Source organism: Podarcis erhardii, assembly GCF_964252035.2.
Source record: "Podarcis erhardii genome assembly, chromosome: 5".
Lineage (NCBI taxonomy): Eukaryota > Metazoa > Chordata > Lepidosauria > Squamata > Lacertidae > Podarcis > Podarcis erhardii.
Genome location: NC_138509.1, coordinates 15,493,561 through 15,511,134, shown reverse-complemented (window position 1 = coordinate 15,511,134; position 17,574 = coordinate 15,493,561). Strand labels below are relative to the sequence as shown.

Sequence of the window (17,574 nt, the reverse complement as noted above, 5' to 3'; positions counted from 1 at the left end):
AAGAGGAAATGGCCACTGAACTAGTTCCAGTCTCTGGTGTGGACATGCCAAGAGAACGCTTTCCTCTGCCAACAGAAGCTAATGGGACAGCCATACAGCCATACTGCTAGCCAGTCATAAACGCACAAAGCAAACCACAGAGTACATAAGACTTAATACCAATGGAACTTACATGGAAGCAGCCATGCCCATGTCAATACTTACTGTTTCCGGAGGTCCGACAACTTAGCAGTCAGCGCCGAGATTTCTCCGAGGGACCGCAAAATGTCGTCTCGCTCTTTGGGGTCCTCGCAGAGCTCTGCAATTTTCCTGGCTTCAGCCATAATGCCTCGAATGTGTTCCTCTCCTTCGCTTCCCCCATGAGGATCTGCCAGCCAGCTCTTGATGTAAAAAGAACATGTTGACGCACAAAGATCCGCTTGCAGTATTTGAACCTTCTGTGGTGCAATAGTCTGAAATGCTATCCTACACCTCAAATTTAGCTAGGTTGAAATAAAGATATTGATGTTCTTTTTCTTTTTAAAAAAGTAAGATTTTGTTTGAGTTTTAAAAAAATATGGGAGGACAAGATTAACAAAGCTGAAAGACAGCCTCAGCCCAGTATACCTGAAGGAGTGTCTCCACCCCCATCATTCAGCCCGGACACTGAGGTCCAGCTCCGAGGGCCTTCTGGCAGTTCCCTCACTGCGAGAAGTGAGGTTACAGGGAAACAGGCGGAGGGCCTTCTTGGTAGTGGCACCCTCCCATCAGATGTCAAGGAAATAAGCAACTATCTGATTTTTAGAAGATATCTGAAGGTAACCCTGTTTAGGGAAGTTTTTAATGTTTGATGTTTGATCATGTTTTTACTATTCTGTTGGGAGCAGCCCAGAGTGGCTGAGGAAACCAAGCCAGATGGGCAAGGCATAAATAATGAAATTATTATTATTATTATTATTATTATTATTATTATTATTATTATTTCTAAAACAGAAGTTCATCCTTGAAAGTCACACCTTTGCAGGAAGAGACCTTAAAAATGTCTTGCTAGAACACTCCCCTTTTATCTCTTCCACCTTGACATGTGAACGTCAGAACAGGAGTCTCGCTCCGCAAACAGCTACTCTTCAAGAAAGATGAAGGATATGACTTGCAAGAATGTGCCCAAGCCTTTCAAAGTACTGCAAGAGGAAGCCCTTATCTGAGAGCCATTGGTGGACAGTCTTTAAAGCAGGTATGAGGAACACATTGCACTGCCGAAGATGTTGGGACTACAAAGCCCCATCGGCTCCTCACCACTGGCCATGGGGCTAGCTGGGTCTGATGGGAGCTGATTCCCTGTTCTCCCTTTAAAGTCAGATAACTGCAATGGCTGAAACAAAATAGGATGCCCTGGCTAGAAGAAATCCAAATTATATTATTAATATTGATTCGCTTCCTATGAAGCATCACAAAACAATACAAGATGCATATAAATCTGCTGCAAATGCAAAATGCATAGAAAACAACTGCGTAAATAAAAATGATTAAGGCAAAGCAATTTGAAACCCATTCCAGAGATTGACTGGCGTGAAACAACTGAAGGAGGACCCAATGGAAGAACTAACTTGTATGCTAGTTTACCAGGACCCATTGCAGTTCAGCGGAACTGGGAGGGATCATTTGCACTGTGATTACCTGAGCAGCATCAATTTTCTTTGCAATTGCCTGCTTAGAGTTGGTCATAGCCTCCAGCTTGCGAGCTGCATTTTCCACTTTTGCTGTGAGTAAATCCAAGCCCTGGGACACTTGCTGAGCCTTCTGCAAGGCGAGCGGTGTAGCACCTTGTCCTCTGTTCAAGAGGAAAGAAAGGCATGTAAAACCCAACACACTCTTGCAGTTATAGACTACTGACTTAACTAATCCCATATAATAGCTCAGTAAAGTTAAGGAACCCCTGACAGTTAAATCCCGTCGCAGACACTGGGGTTGCGGCACTCATCTCACTTTACAGGCCAAGGGAGCCAGTGTTTGTCCACAGACAGTTTTTCCTGCTCATGTAGCCAGCATGACTGAGCCGCTTCTGGCAAAACCAGAGCAGCACATGGAAACGCTGTTTACCTTCCTGCCAGAGCGGTACCTATTTATCTACTTGCACTTTTTGGAGTGCTTTCGAACTGCTAGGTTGGCAGGAGCTGGGACAGAGCAACGGGAGCTCACCTTGTCATGGGGATTCGAACCGCTGACCTTCTGACTGGCAAGCCCAAGAGGCTCAGTGGTTTAACCCACAGTGCCACCTGCATCCAAATAGCTCAGTAGTTGCTGCTGATTTACAGAAGTATTTATATATAATATTGTAGGATGCAGGCAACAACTGCAAAGATGGGGGAAAGTTGTCTCTACCCCCGAAAGCTGGGACTCAATGCCCGGGGCAGGGAATTGGTGTTACTCCTGCCCGAACCACCTTTCTGACTACAATCCATACATTTCAGACTGCACTTTGTTCTCTTTTCCTTGCTGCAATGAAATTTGCAGAGGACAACATACTTGGTGTGCTGTCACAATGCTGATTAATAAACCACTCAGTGAAAGCTGTCCATTTGCTGCCAGTAAAGCTAAAATTCAAAGGAAGAATTTCATGCATGTTGAACTGTTAAAATTGCTTTGGCTTAATTGGAAAGCAAGTTTTGAAGACACCGGGATCCATTCTCCAATCCAGATGTGAAAGCATAAGCGTATTTTTTTCTAGGCAGTACAATCAGGCCTCCACAAATCCACTCATCAGTTCATCAACGACAAGTCCCCCTGAAAGGTTCTCAGCATGACATTAAATGAGCATAATGCTCATGCCGCTTCTGCCAGCTCCAAGTCACATAATAATTTAAAATCCCTCTGGCTCTTTCCTGAGTTCTCTGGCAGACACAGTACGCCAGGTGGAGGAGAGGGTTCAGTGGCAACCAGAAACGACAGAAGGCTAGCAAGTCATGTGAAAATTCATGTATCCCAGAGTGTAGTTAAGATCAGAACTATAATGCAAATATGAAATCAAAACAGAAAGGCCCTTAAATGAGGAACTAAATAAGCATTAAGGGCCAGAATTTAAAAGGGGGTACCTGCACAATTCAGCCACTTCTCCCCAACTCAAAGCCGTCTTTATTTTTAAATGGAAGAATGTGCACATACACACTTCCCTTTAAAATTGGGAAAGGTCTATGCTCCTTTAAATAAACGGGAGACGATGCACACCCAAGTCAACACTAGCAAACATGAGATCTTCCAAATAACCAAAAGGGATGTTGACGTGATAATGCATCAGATCACATTATTTAAAAGAAGAACAAAACAACAACAAGTGCTCAGTGTTTTAATACACAGAAGGTTGTCATCAACAGAGCAATGTAGCCCCACTGAAGTCAAATAGGTTTCAATTTGATTTCTACAGCTGAATATGCCTTAGGTGGATTCAACCCACAATCACTTGTGCATTTGGGTTTCCTGAACAAGTGGAGGAAGAAATAGCACAGAAGGAAGAGAAAGCTTTGGCAAGACAAAACTGTGCATGAACTGAATTACAGGGATCCTCCATGAAAATTATGGAGGCAGGTGGGGCAGAATGCAGGGCAGAGACAACGCACAGAAACATGATGTCCACCACTGTTAGCACGTTGGCAAAATAAAGACATTTAATTTATCATTTGTGTTGCTTTCTTAGAACGGCAGGATTGCTATTTCATAGTCCCAGGGTTAAACATATTTAGTTAGCGAGAAGATGTTTACCTAGCTCGAAGATCAGCCACTTGGTCAGTCAACTGGCCAAGCATTTTACAGGTTCCTAGAATCTCTCTGCGTTCTTTGCCTGCACAGAGCTCTCCAACTTTCCCTGCTTCATCCAGGATCTGCCTTATGGCTTGCTCGCCAGAGTCTCCTAGGAAGCAAGAATGTGGGAATGCAGACAATGAAGACTCATGCATTATTCACACCGGAGAAAATTACTGAATGTGTTGTACAAGAAATATAATCCATCGTAATATAACAGTGTACTTGCAGCAGGGTAACGTTGTTCTAGAAACAGGCATATCATTTCAGCAGATTAGGTATAATGCACGCCACTAGAACCCAATTAATTTCAATGCTAAGACTAAAGTGGGAGTTATTTTTCTCCTGCATAATTTTAGAGAAAGAATGATACACACACTTCTCAAAAATTTCCATATGTTTCTGTTCTTTGGCATGTACAGCAATCTTTACAACTGTGATAGCACCATCTCCTCAAGGTCCTCCAGATGTTGTTGAACTACAGGTCCCAGCATCCCTGACTGTCAGCCACAGGTGTGGCACTACCATTGGGTAGAACTGGGCAACTGGTGGGGAGATAGCAGCAGTGTGGCATTGGAGAACACAGCTGTGTATGCCATGTAGCCTGTCCTGCACAGCCTAGGTTTTCGTGCTACCTCCCAGTGTTGTGAAATACTGTATTTTTTACTCTATAAGACTCACTTTTTCCCTCCTAAAAAGTAAGGGGAAATGTGTGTGCATCTTATGGAGCGAATGCAGGCTGCACAGCTATCCCAGAAGCCAGAACAGCAAGAGGGATCACTGCTTTCACTGCGCAGCGATCCCTCTTGCTGTTCTGGCTTCTGAGATTCAGAATATTTTTTTTCTTGTTTTCCTCCTCTAAAAACTAGGTGCGTCTTGTGGTCTGGTGCGTCTCATAGAGCGAAAAATACGGTATGCTGTTCCATTGCCTGTCTTGAAGTACAAGTCTACCAGTCTGATGAGCTTTGGTACATGCCATGGGACTGGGGCACCATGCCATCCTTTGCTTTGGGTAGCAAAATGTCTTGGGCCAACCTTGATTGGTCGTGCTAGCTAGAGCTGATGGGAGCTGAAGTCCAACAGCACCCTGAAGGCCACAGGTAAGCTACCTTTGCTTTAGAGCAGGGTCTCCAGCTGTTTTTGGACTACAACTCCCATCATCCCTGACTTGGCTATCTAGGGATGATGGGAGTTGTAGTCCAAAAACAGCTGGAGGCCCAAGCTGGGGAAACACTGGTTCAGAGCATGTGAAATGTACCCGGGCCATAAAGTATACATGGTATAAGCAAACTTCCACTTTAGTTTGATCTCCTGTCCATAGCAACATCTTTACTTTATATCTGGGAAAGGAAAATAAACAAGATTCTTCACAATCCAAATCCAGTAACGTTTCGTGTCATGATGGCATGACATAGACACTGCACTTTTATAGGCTTTTCTTATGGGTTCCAGTGAATAAAATACAGGTGCAAAATCTGATCAATGCTCTTGAGAGCCAACATAACCAAGTCAAGATGCAGAGGCAGCATTAAATTTTATCAGTTACAGTGTTCCACTCTTGTATGCTTATTTTAATGTAGGACACATTTTGGAACGGCAGAGCTCTGCTAGTATGGCAATAAATATGTGACATCTTTCCAAGAAGAGCAGCTGTACCAGAATACTAATTTGGGAAGGGTTCCGAACTAAATAATTTGGATGGTAAGATAAGCAAAGCTTTCCAAACCACTTAGCAGAGAATCAATTTGTTTTGCATTAATATTTGAAAGAACAGTGTCTTAAGAGCTTCCATTTGGAGTACCACAGTAATGCTGTAACTGAGTTATCACATCACAGACTAGCTTACAGCTTGTTGTTCAGCATCCCAAGAATCTCAGCTTTCATTTTAATGATAATAACTGTTAAGTTGTGGGTGAACATATCAGACGACACAGCGATTCTTCAAACAGCTCTTGTTTATTCACAGGCTAGAACAGAACTGAACTGAAGGGTTCAGCCAGCCTGCTTATATAGAGCTCCACTACAACGCAACTGTAACACTTTCTGTAACTATCCAATCACTGAACGTCACTTTCAATCCCTTATTTGCATATGTGGACCTGAGTGAAAACTATCTACAGTATACCCCCTGCTGGCCCAGGGTGAGAACTTCAGTACATAACGATAACAGTGCTAAGAGTGCTAGATGTTTTAAAGGGTGACACACAGGATTTCAGATTCAGGCTCGAGAGTGTGTAAGTCATGCCAGTTACTCAAAGGCTGGGGAGAGGACAGAGCTAAGGAGTATTTCCAGGGATGGCTCGTCCGCGTCCTGGATAGCTTTTTGCCCTTCCCAACTATTTACAAGAGCAAAATATGTTATGGAAAAATAAAAATAAGCTTGGTGTAAATTGGATGGGGGAGGAAGGGCTTGATTTATGCAGATTGCATATTCTTGGTACAGAATTGTCCTTAATACAGAATTTTTGGTCTTCCCATCCTAAGTGTGGGTCCAATTTTGATCAATAGGAGCGAGGACTTAATGTTACCTGCTGGAGCGTTGGGGTCTCTAAGCCAGCCCTTGGCTTGGTTCATCTTGGAATCTATTAAGGCCAATGCTCTCTTCATAGCTTCTGTATCCTTTTAGAAAGAGGGGAGGAAAGGCAGATTATCTTAATCATGTCCCACAAAATGCAGGTATGGGTGCAACAGCAGAAACACAAAGTGAAGCACAACTCGCGGAAGAACCAACGGCTTAATGTTAAGTATCAGACACATTCCTATCACTCAAAATGCAGAAAGTCGCAGCATGCATTGTTTTAAGGTTTTATTTCCCAAGCGAACAGCAACTCCAGAATGAGATATGGGCTTTTCAGAACTACCCTAAATGTTAAATATTTAATCTTAAAAAAAGAATAATGAAACAACCACACAATTCTCTGCATGCATTCTCCATTTTTCAACACCCGCTAGGAGAGTGGAATAGCTCCAGTTTGCTGTAATCTAACACAGGTGTCATGGATGCAACCCAGGTTCGGAGGAGGAAAGCACAGGTCTCAAGGCCATGGTACCAGGTGTGTTTTTTTAAAAAAGGATTTATTAATTCATCCATTCAAGCACTCTCAGTCATACACACTCACATATGCTCTGCACAGATAATAGTTATATGGCTGCTCGGTCTAACCAGATGGCCAGCCAAGTAGTACAGATGGGTGGGTGGAGATGGGGACGTGGTGGAAGATTTTTACTGCTCCCACGGGTGCTGTGGAAGTTTTTGCCCCCAAATACTTCTGTCCCCAAAGTTCTCATATTCCACTCCCTCTGTCTCTTGATATATGACAAGTAGACCGACATCACAATTACAGATGTGACCACATGTCATCATCTTTCAGAGTTATCAGGGTACCTCTAGCTAAATGGGCACCTCTGACCTGGAATATGACATATCTTCCAAGGAGATATTTTTTGAAGCCTGATGTTTTGCTTAAAGTCCTATTTTTTTCCTATTTTCCGTTTGTTGCAATCAAGCCCACCTTTATTTCCAGCTTCCATTCATCCTTCTAATTCATGCGGTTTATACTGATTACATTTAAAATCCCCTAAAATACATGAATAAATTTACAAAAATCTTCAGAGGCTCATTTTGCAGAATCATAACTAACTGATTACTTATGAACTGCAGTGTCACATTATAAGCTTTCCAAAAAAACCCCGAATCTTCTGCTTCTTACTATACAGTGGTACCTCGGGTTAAGTACTTAATTCGTTCTGGAGGTCCGTACTTAACCTGAAACTGTTCTTAACCTGAAGCATCACTTTAGCTAATGCGGCCTCCTGCTGCCGCCGCGGTGCCGGAGCCCGATTTCTGTTCTTATCCTGAAACAAAGTTCTTAACCTGAAGCACTATTTCTAGGTTAGCAGAGTGTGTAACCTGAAGCGTATGTAACCTGAAGTGTATGTAACCCGAGGTACCACTGTATTATCTCTCAGTTAGTTACAGTGTCGTAGCATGGTTTGCTAACTCCCCGGGCCACGCAGATGTGGAGGTGGGTGGGAGAGAAATGGACAGAGTACGCAGGCACATTCAACTACCTAATGATATCACCCAGGAGACCGCAGCCACAGAGATAAGAAAAGAAGAGTCAGTCTGTTGTCTGGAGAGGTCACTTCCTGGTCTGTGCCCCCCCCCCCCCAATGCCACTGGTTAGTTAGTTGCTTTATCTTGCCCAAGGCAACCCGAAGTAGCAAGCAAACAATTCACAGGGAGACTCATGCCTGGGCAAGATCAGCAATATGATATATACTGCAAGCAACAATAGCAAGAAATGCAGCTTTAACATACTTGTTTCACAGGAAAAGAGCCTTCGGAAGTAGGTAGTACGATCAAAGGATGAATGTAAAAGATTGATTTGTTTCTAATTGCTTAGAAAATGCAAGTATTCCTCTAAGGAATAGGCAACTGGCTGACCAGGGGTTCACTCTGTTTCCCAGGCTGGTCCTCATCCAAACCCAAGGACACTGACCCCTCTTACAATGCACCTCAGGTGCTTTCTACTGCATGAGCCAAGATGCAGGTGAAGGTGATTCTCCATCAACACCTCCCCAGCAACAGAAGCCGTATCTGGAACTTATGCTCCATAGGTGCTTGGCAGTGTGTAGCTTGTCGTTGGAAGGCATTAGAGATGCTTCAGGAATTCTTAGCTGATAGCAGAGGGGAAGCGGCCTAATCTGAAAGGTCTGCCCAAGTTTGTGTTGGTTGATGCTGAGGAGGAAGGAGTTACAAGGACCCTTTCCCTGTGCCATGGCAGAGAAGCAAGTTTTCAGGTAAAGCCAACATTACTGATCTTTCAAGCTCTCACTTGATGCAAAATAATATGGCCCCTTTATACTGATGACTTGCCAGCCAGGCTCTAATATCTATGAAGTGATATAGTCTGGAGAGCCTGAGCCATATCTGCATTTTCATTACCAAAAAAGGCAACGCTCGAAGTAACACACGAAGCCCAACTTTCTGACACAACTGCTAAGTTAGTCATCACGTATAGGCTCTCCAACGTCTCTTGGTACCAGAATCTTTGGAGAGCATACAGCCAACTAGAGCGGAACGCTTTCTAGGAATCTAATTCACATACTGCAGACTAAAATGGGAGGGAGGGGTAAACCCATGGAGTCTGCTCGTAAGACACTACACAGCATCTAGATGGTTACAGGTTAAAATCAAAAGGGCAACAAGGATTAATCTGAAGAAGGTATTCTGTTTGCAGCTTGGGGATTTTCTCTCTGGGAACTAATCAGAATAGAATCACACAGAGAGAAAAAGCACAAACTTCTTCTTATTATTATTATTATTAAATAAAGGTAAAGGGACCCCTGACCATTAGGTCCAGTCATGACCGACTCTGGGGTTGCAGCGCTCATCTCGCTTTACTGGCCGAGGGAGCCGGCATACAGCTTCCGGGTCATGTGGCCAGCATGACTAAGCCACTTCTGGCGAACCAGAGCAGCGCATGGAAACGCCGTTTACCTTCCTGCCAGAGCGGTACCTATTTATCTACTTGCACTGTTGTGCTTTCGAACTGCTAGGTTGGCAGGAGCAGGGACTGAGCAATGGCAGCTCACCCCGTTGCGGGGATTCGAACCGCCAACCTTCTGATTGGCAAGTCCGAGGCTCTGTGGTTTAACCCACAGCGCCACCCGCATCTCCTATCATTGAATAGGGTGTCCTTACTTTCATTGGAAATTTTTTGGAGGGTTGGGTTTGTGTGACATGGGAGAATATTTCGACGTACACACACCTGCATTCTGCAATGGTACAATCTTAGCAATACAGTTGTACCTTGGTTCTCGAACGCCTTGGTACTCATACATTTTGGCTCCCGAATGCTGCAAACCCTGAAGTAAGCGTTCCGGTTTGCGAATGTTTTTTGGAAGACAAATGTCAGAAATGGCTTCCGCAGCTTCTGATTGAGTACAGGAAGCTCCTGCAGCCAATTGAAAGCCGTACCTTGGTTTTTGAACGTTTCTGGAAGTCGAACGGACTTCCAGAACAGATTATGTTCAAGAACCAAGGCTTTTGGCTTTGACTCCAAGCAGAAAACGTCAACTAGAATTCCTTTCAAATGCTCGAACTTAAAATGTTTGCATAAGCATGCAAAAGAAAATCTGTTAGTTGTCTTACAGTGCAATCATATACTTGACTGTGCAGAAGCAAGCCCCACTGAGTTTACAGTCTTAGGTGTGGATGGGGGAAAGCAAGGCAATGAGAGAATAAACAACAACCTTCTTAGTCTGCTCTCTGACAGATCAAGAAATTACATCACTGGCAGGTAATCTATAGCAGCAAAGCTTAGCAACAGGATATAAGAACGCCGATTAAATATTATAACCCTGCACAGAGAAATATTGGCTGCAATCAGATACGTGCAGAAGAAGCCCCACTTCTGCCCTATGGGGGATGTTGGTCCATGAATACAAGCCATTCAATGGCAGACAAGACAAGGGAAAACTCCATATTGAGCTCCTGGTTTGCAGCTTAATAGTTGGAAGGTGTGGGTGGATTTTTCAGGCTAGTCAACATTTTTCCTTCTAAAAAGGTATAAAGCCCAGGAACTGATTCCTTTCTTCTCCACAGCACCTCCCAGTGCAGAGTACGAAAGCTCTCATTCTCAAAGATGCATCGGTTGAGTTAGTACCTTGGCAGTTCAGCGATAAATATGTATCAGAATGAATTCTAAATGCCAGCAGGTATTTTGAGGGGGGGAGCTTACTTAACAGGAAAGGGGAGCTACAGTCAGGATTGTTCTTGAGCATCTTTCCATCTGAAAGCCTTTTCATTTCAGAAGATGCCCCCATTTCACAGGTGCTTCTTACACAATATGCTCTCTTTGAACCCATTCTGATACCGCTGGATGAACTGTTCCCCTCTTTTAGAAACCACATCCACTCCAAATGCCTAAATAGGTAAGTTTCCCCTAACAGGACTATTTGTAATACCCAAATATGGACAATGGGGGTGGGTTGGTAGAAAGCCATTCAGCAGAAAAATACCAGCCGTTTTTAATGCAAGGCAGGATTTTTCAAATGCCATGGGAAACCTGGACAAGCTCCTAGGGCTTGGGGTGTGGCTGTATCGGATTCTGCACTGAACAGTTTTTGTTGCTGCAGCCAGCCTTCTGGAAAAAAACCCCGTAAGAATATATATGATATCCAGCACACAAACAGCTGCTTTCCTCGGTTCACAACAATCAGCAGTCGAATAATAAATACTAATCTCCCTCTGATAATAGTAGTAGTGGTACTTTTCAGGGGGGAAATAAAACCCAGCTGTTTCCAGTTACACGGCAGTCCCACTATAGTGTTCGCAAACAACCGCCTCCCTTTCACAAAACTGAAATTGTCGCTCAATCATTTCTGAAGCATTTCCTGAATTCTTTATTTTTCCTTTGCTTGGGGAAAGCAGAGTCGATGCAAACACCTACTCCGAGATATCAAGATGGTTATATGTTTCAGAAGCAAGAATCCCAGAGGCAGATTTCGCATCCACCAGGAAGCCTGTCATCATTAAATCCACATTAGCACGCCTTGAGCTAGTATGGGGTGGCTGTCACCACCTCATAAACAACTCCATACCTCACAGCCTAGCTGGCAATGCTTTAAGTGAATCTTAATACTTTAGGAGTGAGTACAGTGTCACAACCAGCACACAGGAAAATGCACAGCACACAGTCTGCACACGGCACGACAACAACTCATGACCATGCTCTTCTGTTTTAGTATGAAAGGTAGAAGTTGTGGGTTGCAGAAGAGGGTCTTACCTTCTAAAAGGCGAGAAAAGAATAATAGAAACGGAGGAAAGAAACAGAAAAACAAAAGGAGTCATGAAAGGTAGACGAAGTATTACTTCACAATAAAAGAGCGATGGATATAAAGTTAAACTAATGGGCTGTGAAAGTTGTAGTTCTCACAACAGCCTCTTTTTGGAAACAATGGATTTGATCCCCAACACGTTGCTAAATGGTTCCTTAGGGGTTTGCCTCCACAGCTATCAACAACAAAAAAGTCAGGAGTGTCAGTCAATGTAATTTCCAAAGGAAGAAAAAGAAGGACCACAAGTCTTTTTTGATTAAAATTCAAGTGGGTTTCAGACTTAACTTGGGTTTAGGAATCACGGAAAGGCAACAGGCACAGAGATGCAAGCAACCTGCTCTGCACTGTTATCTTTGAAAAGTCAAAAAAGATAGCTATTCCTCAATCACCAGTAGGGTAGAAGACAGGAGAATCGTCAGGCTCCCCACTTTGATTTCAAAATGCTTGAACAGGGGGAAGGGGCCATAGACCAGTGGTCCTGCACATGGTCACAGGTTCAATCCCTGACATCTCCACGAAAGACTGGAGAGGAAACCAGAGAGACTTTCTGTCAGCCAGAACAGACTTAATGAGCTGGAGGGACCAATGGTCTAACTCAATGTAAGGCAGTTTCCTATCAAGCAGAGGACGTTGCCATTTATATTCCTTCAGACCCCCAGTTTACACTTCCGTAAGAGGAGGACTAAACATCATTCCGTCTTTTAGGTTTCCTAACTAACTTGGCCTTCTAGCTAAAGGATCTGCAGTTGGGGGGGGGTGGAGTCCACCCTCCACTTTCAATTTCATTGTCACCGTGTCCCATTTACAAATGTTTCAGGGTGCTCATCCTCCAGCAAAATTAGTTAAATGCATCCGATCAGTGGAATGTAGAATTCTGCATCTTCAGCTGCTCTGGCTTACTTAGGTGCTTTTTAAAATGATATTGAGAAAACCGCAAGAATGGGAATTCTTAGTCGGCATTTTACAAGGAGGTATATACGCTTCTGAAAACAGTACTATCCCCTTCTCCCCACTTGCGCTGACTCTCTTAATCAATTATCTTTACCAATGGTCAAGGGCAAGCTTGGGTCCCCAGATGTTGTTGGACTACAACTCCCATCATCCTTAGCTGGCAGCACCAGTGGTCAGGCATGATGGGAGTTGTAGTACACAAATAGCCAGGAACCCAAGTTTGGGAAACACTAGCTAAGGAGATGTAGAAGATTAGTCTGCGTTCATTCAGTGGTGCAGCTGGTGTAGGACCTTGCGGCCAAAGCCCATGGCCCCTACAGGCCTACCCCCTCCCAAATAACCACTCGGAGAGTGGGAGAAGCAAGCAGACCCCGTTGTCCACACATGGGTCAGACGATGCTGACCATCGCAGCATCTTTTCCTCGGACTTCTATTGCATTTCATAGCAGGTGGGCAGATGAGTGGATAAGTGCATGTTTAAAGACGCTCATTTTATTACTTCTTATTATAAATATATTCATAGCTGTCAACTTTTCCCTTTTCTTGCGAGGAATCCTATTCGGAATAAGGGAATTTCCCTTTAAAAAAGGGAAATGTTGACAGCTATGAATATATTTTCCCTTTCAACCACAAAATGGTGCTCATTCTCCCCAGTTAACATGCTGCGGCAAAAGCAAACTCTGTTTATTCCTGCAGTCGTGGTGATTTAAGTGAGTTTAAAAGGTGAAGCAGCACATTCTCAGGGTATTCCTCTCTCTCTCTTTTTTATCAGGGCTCACAAGCTGATTTTTTGTTTTCGTCTTTTGCTCTAATACACGAGTGATGTAGAAGCAGGTATAAAGAAAAGAATGACAGAGAGGATGGGAAGAAGAGAAATGTGAACATTCGCATGGCTATCTAAGGAGCCCCCCTCTACCATTAAGTCCAGGAACTATAATTTCCTATTTGCACCTCCACCTACATTCCAAGGTCACTGAACCAGTTATCTTTTGGGATCCTTCAGTATACAAGTAATTCTGGTGCTTTTTGTGTGCAATTCAAGAACTGATCTTCCTACAAAATGAAAAAAAGGAACTGTCTTTTCATATAATTTACTTGCATCAAACATATCCAAGTTCAAACCACATACAAAGTAAGTTCCATTGATTTCAAAGGAACTTGATCTTAATTGAGTCAAGTCACTTGGGAGTAAGCGCTACTGAAAATCAATGGGCTGCTACAAAAACTAGAGTGCCTCAATTCAGGTTATGAACAAGCCACAGGCTTACAGGGGCCCCTCTTCCATTCCAGTTCAGTTCTAACTAGACTTTGCCATGCCATCCACACTGGCAAACTATGGCTAGAACTTTCCAAACAAGAATTAAAAATAAAAATAAAAATCAGAGTCTGAAGTGGAGGTTCCAATTCTGGTTTGCAGGGTACGTGCTAAGCATAAGTCGATTTGGAGATCAGAGCAAGTTATGATTACATAATCCACAGGAAACGAAGAGGGAATCTGCACCCAAAGGGGCAGGGAGCAGGACACACTCAAACCCATAGTTCAATTTCTATCCTCCAAACCATGGCTTGGAGTATCACACAATTTGAGATATCTACTTTGTTCTCCTAATGGGATGCCATTTAAAAATAATAATAATAATAATTAAAATACAAATACAATTCACTTGTATGAAGGAGGCATAGCAATGCTGTAATATTCTTATGTTACTAACAAAGTATTTACTAAACACCATCTTAAAGAAGGTATTTTACACCAAATCAGCCAGCATCACCTTGTGACTTGTTACAAGTAAGGATTATGTTTTCTTGAAACCAGTTACAGTAACTGGGACTGGAGAATTCTAATGCTGTTCCGAAACTGGACAAAAAAACCCACCTTGCTAGCCCAAGCATCTTCATCCCAGGACGTGAGTTGCAGAACACGGATGATTTCATTTATTTCACCACTCATCTTCTCCACTGTAAAGTTGCGGTTTTTCAAGGCCTCCTCTATCCCTTGGCTTTTGGAATTTTTCGTTGTTACAAAAATCTTCATAGCTGCGAAGATTACACAGAAAAGCCTATCAAGAGGTTATTATGCAATATGCTGTATAAAATGCCTTTGGCTAAAACCAGGAAGAATAATTAAGTTATGATCACAGCAGATCCGGGATGGGCAGAAGCCAGATAAGAGATATACAGGTCAATCTCTGGGTGATTTGCAGTGGATCTTCAAAGCTTTGTGATGCCAAACTGTTTGACAAGAGCAACAACAAAGCAACTTCTTTTCGGCTAAAATCTGGCTGCTAAAATGAAGGAAGCTAACCAGAATAGACTTTTGAGCAATGCTCAAAAGTACTGTGAGCTGAGTTCAGTTCTGATACTGAAAACAAATTCTTAAGCTCAACAGTGTGCATGGGGGAGCCCTGTCCTTTACTTCTAATGTTGTGGCATTTGCACATGGTTCTGGTTGGTAGAGGCCTTGTCGATCTGACCAAATATATATATATAGATCAAACAAGCCTGGTTTGAGCCACACACAGGAAAAACAAGGATATAGTTTGAGTTCCTCACTTGCAGTTTTATAAATCGTTTTAATATGTCAACATGAATAAAAGTTATTAATATCGCAGTTGTTGTAGAAGGGATTATTATGATGACCGGAATGTAATGGAAATTAGTAAGATTTTGGAATGCAGAAATAAAGGAAATAATCAAGCCATCAATTCTAGCACCTTTTCTAAATTATATAATTCGGTATTTGAACTACAGTGGTGCCTCGCAAGACGAAATTAATTCGTTCCGCGAGTCTCTTCATCTAGTGGTTTTTTCATCTTGCAAAGCACGGCTATTAGCGGCTTAGCGGATTAGCGCTATTAGCGGCTTAGAAAAAGGAGGGGGGGGAGGAAAAAAACTCGCAAGAACTCGCAAGACGTTTCGTCTTGCGAAGCAAGCCCATAGAGAAATTCGTCTTGCGAAGCACCTCAAAAACGGAAAACTCTTTCGTCTAGTGAGTTTTTCGTCTTGTGAGGCATTCGTCTTGCGGGGCCACCACTGTACTGGTATTAATAATTAGAAGAAGAAGAAGAAGAAGAAGAAGAAGGAGGAGGAGGAGGAGGAGGAGGAGGAGGAGGAAGGAAAAGAAAAAGAAAAAGAAAAAGAAAAAGAAAAAGAAAAAGAAAAAGAAAAAGAAAAAGAAAAGAAAAAAGAAAAAAGAAAAAAGAAAAAAGAAAAAGAAAAAGAAGTGGTATTGTTATAATGAGTCTATTATTGGATTGAAAAATTGAAAAACTAATAAAAATTATTATGAAAAACAAGCCTGGTTTGTGCACCTCTGCAGTAGATGATCATCTCCCATTATGTTTGGCGCACTTAACAAGGATGCATGTTTAAGTTTGACAAACTTGAATTGTTTGTGACGTCCATCCTAGCCATCAATGCATGCAATGCCGTACCAGATGCTTCTGCTGCAGCCTCACTCAAACTGCCCAGTTCATGCACGGAATACCAAGTTATACTCAGTGCAGGGACCAACCGAATGCATGGCTAGCCAAAGTACTGGCCCTACACAGAGGCATGCCCTCCTTGATCCTATGCAGTATTATGGGATACCGGGGTGCAACCTTTAGATCACCAACATCTTGAATTGCACCCCAGCATCCTCTGTGGCACTGGAAGAAGTCATGGGGTACACATGTCAGATCACATGTACCAGTTTTGGTTGCGTGCAAAGTTAGGCTGGTCCCCTGACTTTATATCTCAAGAGCTGCGCTAAAAACTAGGGGGAATTCACTGCAGAAGATAACCTGCCAGACCCTGTTTTGCCTCTCTGAGACGGTCCAGCCGAAAACTTTAGCTACTCTCCAAGGTTTTCAAGGGCTGGGCAAGCTATGACTTAAAGTCAGCTTTGGTTGCCATGTCTTTCTTATAGGATGTTTTTGCTTCTATTCGGTTTCCTTCCAGGCGCGTCAGCTAAACGTAATTGCATTTTGATAAATTTTGTCACTTTTGTAAGCCTGATAGCGGAAAAGCAGGGTGGGGTGAGCAGAAGAGATAATTTACTGTTTCAAATGAAAATCGGTGGCATTCTGGCAAGCAAAGATTTGAAGCTAATTAAAGTTACTATGACATCCAGTTTAATTTCAGGCGTTTTCAATTCAACGAGAAACAAAGTGCTAGATTGTTATTTATTTTTCAAGCTAAACGGGCCTCTTCCCACCAACAGCAACTGTAATGCTTGCAAGGAAGGTTTCGGGGATAGAGGAGGGCTATAACCCATGTAATTTAAATACAAAATAGCAGCAGCACCTATGGTTTCCTACCCTATGGCAGAGCAGGATGTACTACTATTGCATATAGCCTTTTTTCCTTAGTTCTCATTAAACAAGGGAACCAATCTGCCTACCTCAATGAGAATCAGGCCGTAAATAAAGTGCTCAGTTACAGAGAAGCATCACAGATTTAATTACATATAAATAGCCCATCAGTTCACATGTCACAGTGAGATCAGCTCCAAGAGCTTAAATAGGAGACACACAGGATATGCAAGCCAGAATTTGGGAGGCACAACCTTCTCTTCCAAGACAGCCACAAATAAAACCACTCGCTTAACTTACCCATACAGTGGTACCTCACAAGACGAAATTAATTCATTCTGCGAGTTTTTTCGTCTTGCGATTTTCTTCGTCTTGCGAAGCACGGATTTTGGAAAAGCTTCAAAAATCACCAAAGTCTTCAAAAACCTCAAAAAAAGGCTACCACACCGCGTGCTATGAGTTGCTCCTCGAAGTCAAGTCGCAACTGCACCCCCTGAATGCACGGTTTTAAGAAAAAGGAAACAAACTTGCAAGACAAAGGAAACAAACTTGCAAGACGTTTTCGTCTTGCGAAGCAAGCCCATAGGGAAATCCGTCTTGTGAAGCAACTCAAAAAACGAAAAACTCTTTCGTCTTGCGAGTTTTTCGTCTTACGAGGCATTCGTCTTGCGAGGTACCACTGTAGTTGGTTTACAAAGGCACGTTGAAA

General features: G+C 42.9%; 1 protein-coding gene across 4 annotated transcripts in view; it reads right to left on the bottom strand.

The window, feature by feature from the left end:
* The window catches only part of VCL (vinculin), an 88,191-nt gene that overhangs the window by 25,678 nt on the left and 44,939 nt on the right, over nt 1–17,574 (bottom strand). For 2 of the 4 annotated variants that reach the window (XM_081864238.1, XM_081864240.1), the window contains exons 6-10: nt 14,447–14,607; nt 6,303–6,396; nt 3,736–3,883; nt 1,657–1,810; nt 205–380 (exon numbers count right to left, since the gene is read on the bottom strand). In XM_081864238.1, coding sequence (XP_081720364.1) covers nt 205–380; nt 1,657–1,810; nt 3,736–3,883; nt 6,303–6,396; nt 14,447–14,607 — 733 coding nt within the window. The remainder of the gene's footprint in view (nt 1–204; nt 381–1,656; nt 1,811–3,735; nt 3,884–6,302; nt 6,397–14,446; nt 14,608–17,574) is intronic. The other 2 variants (XM_081864239.1, XM_081864241.1) reach the window with 1 other exon arrangement.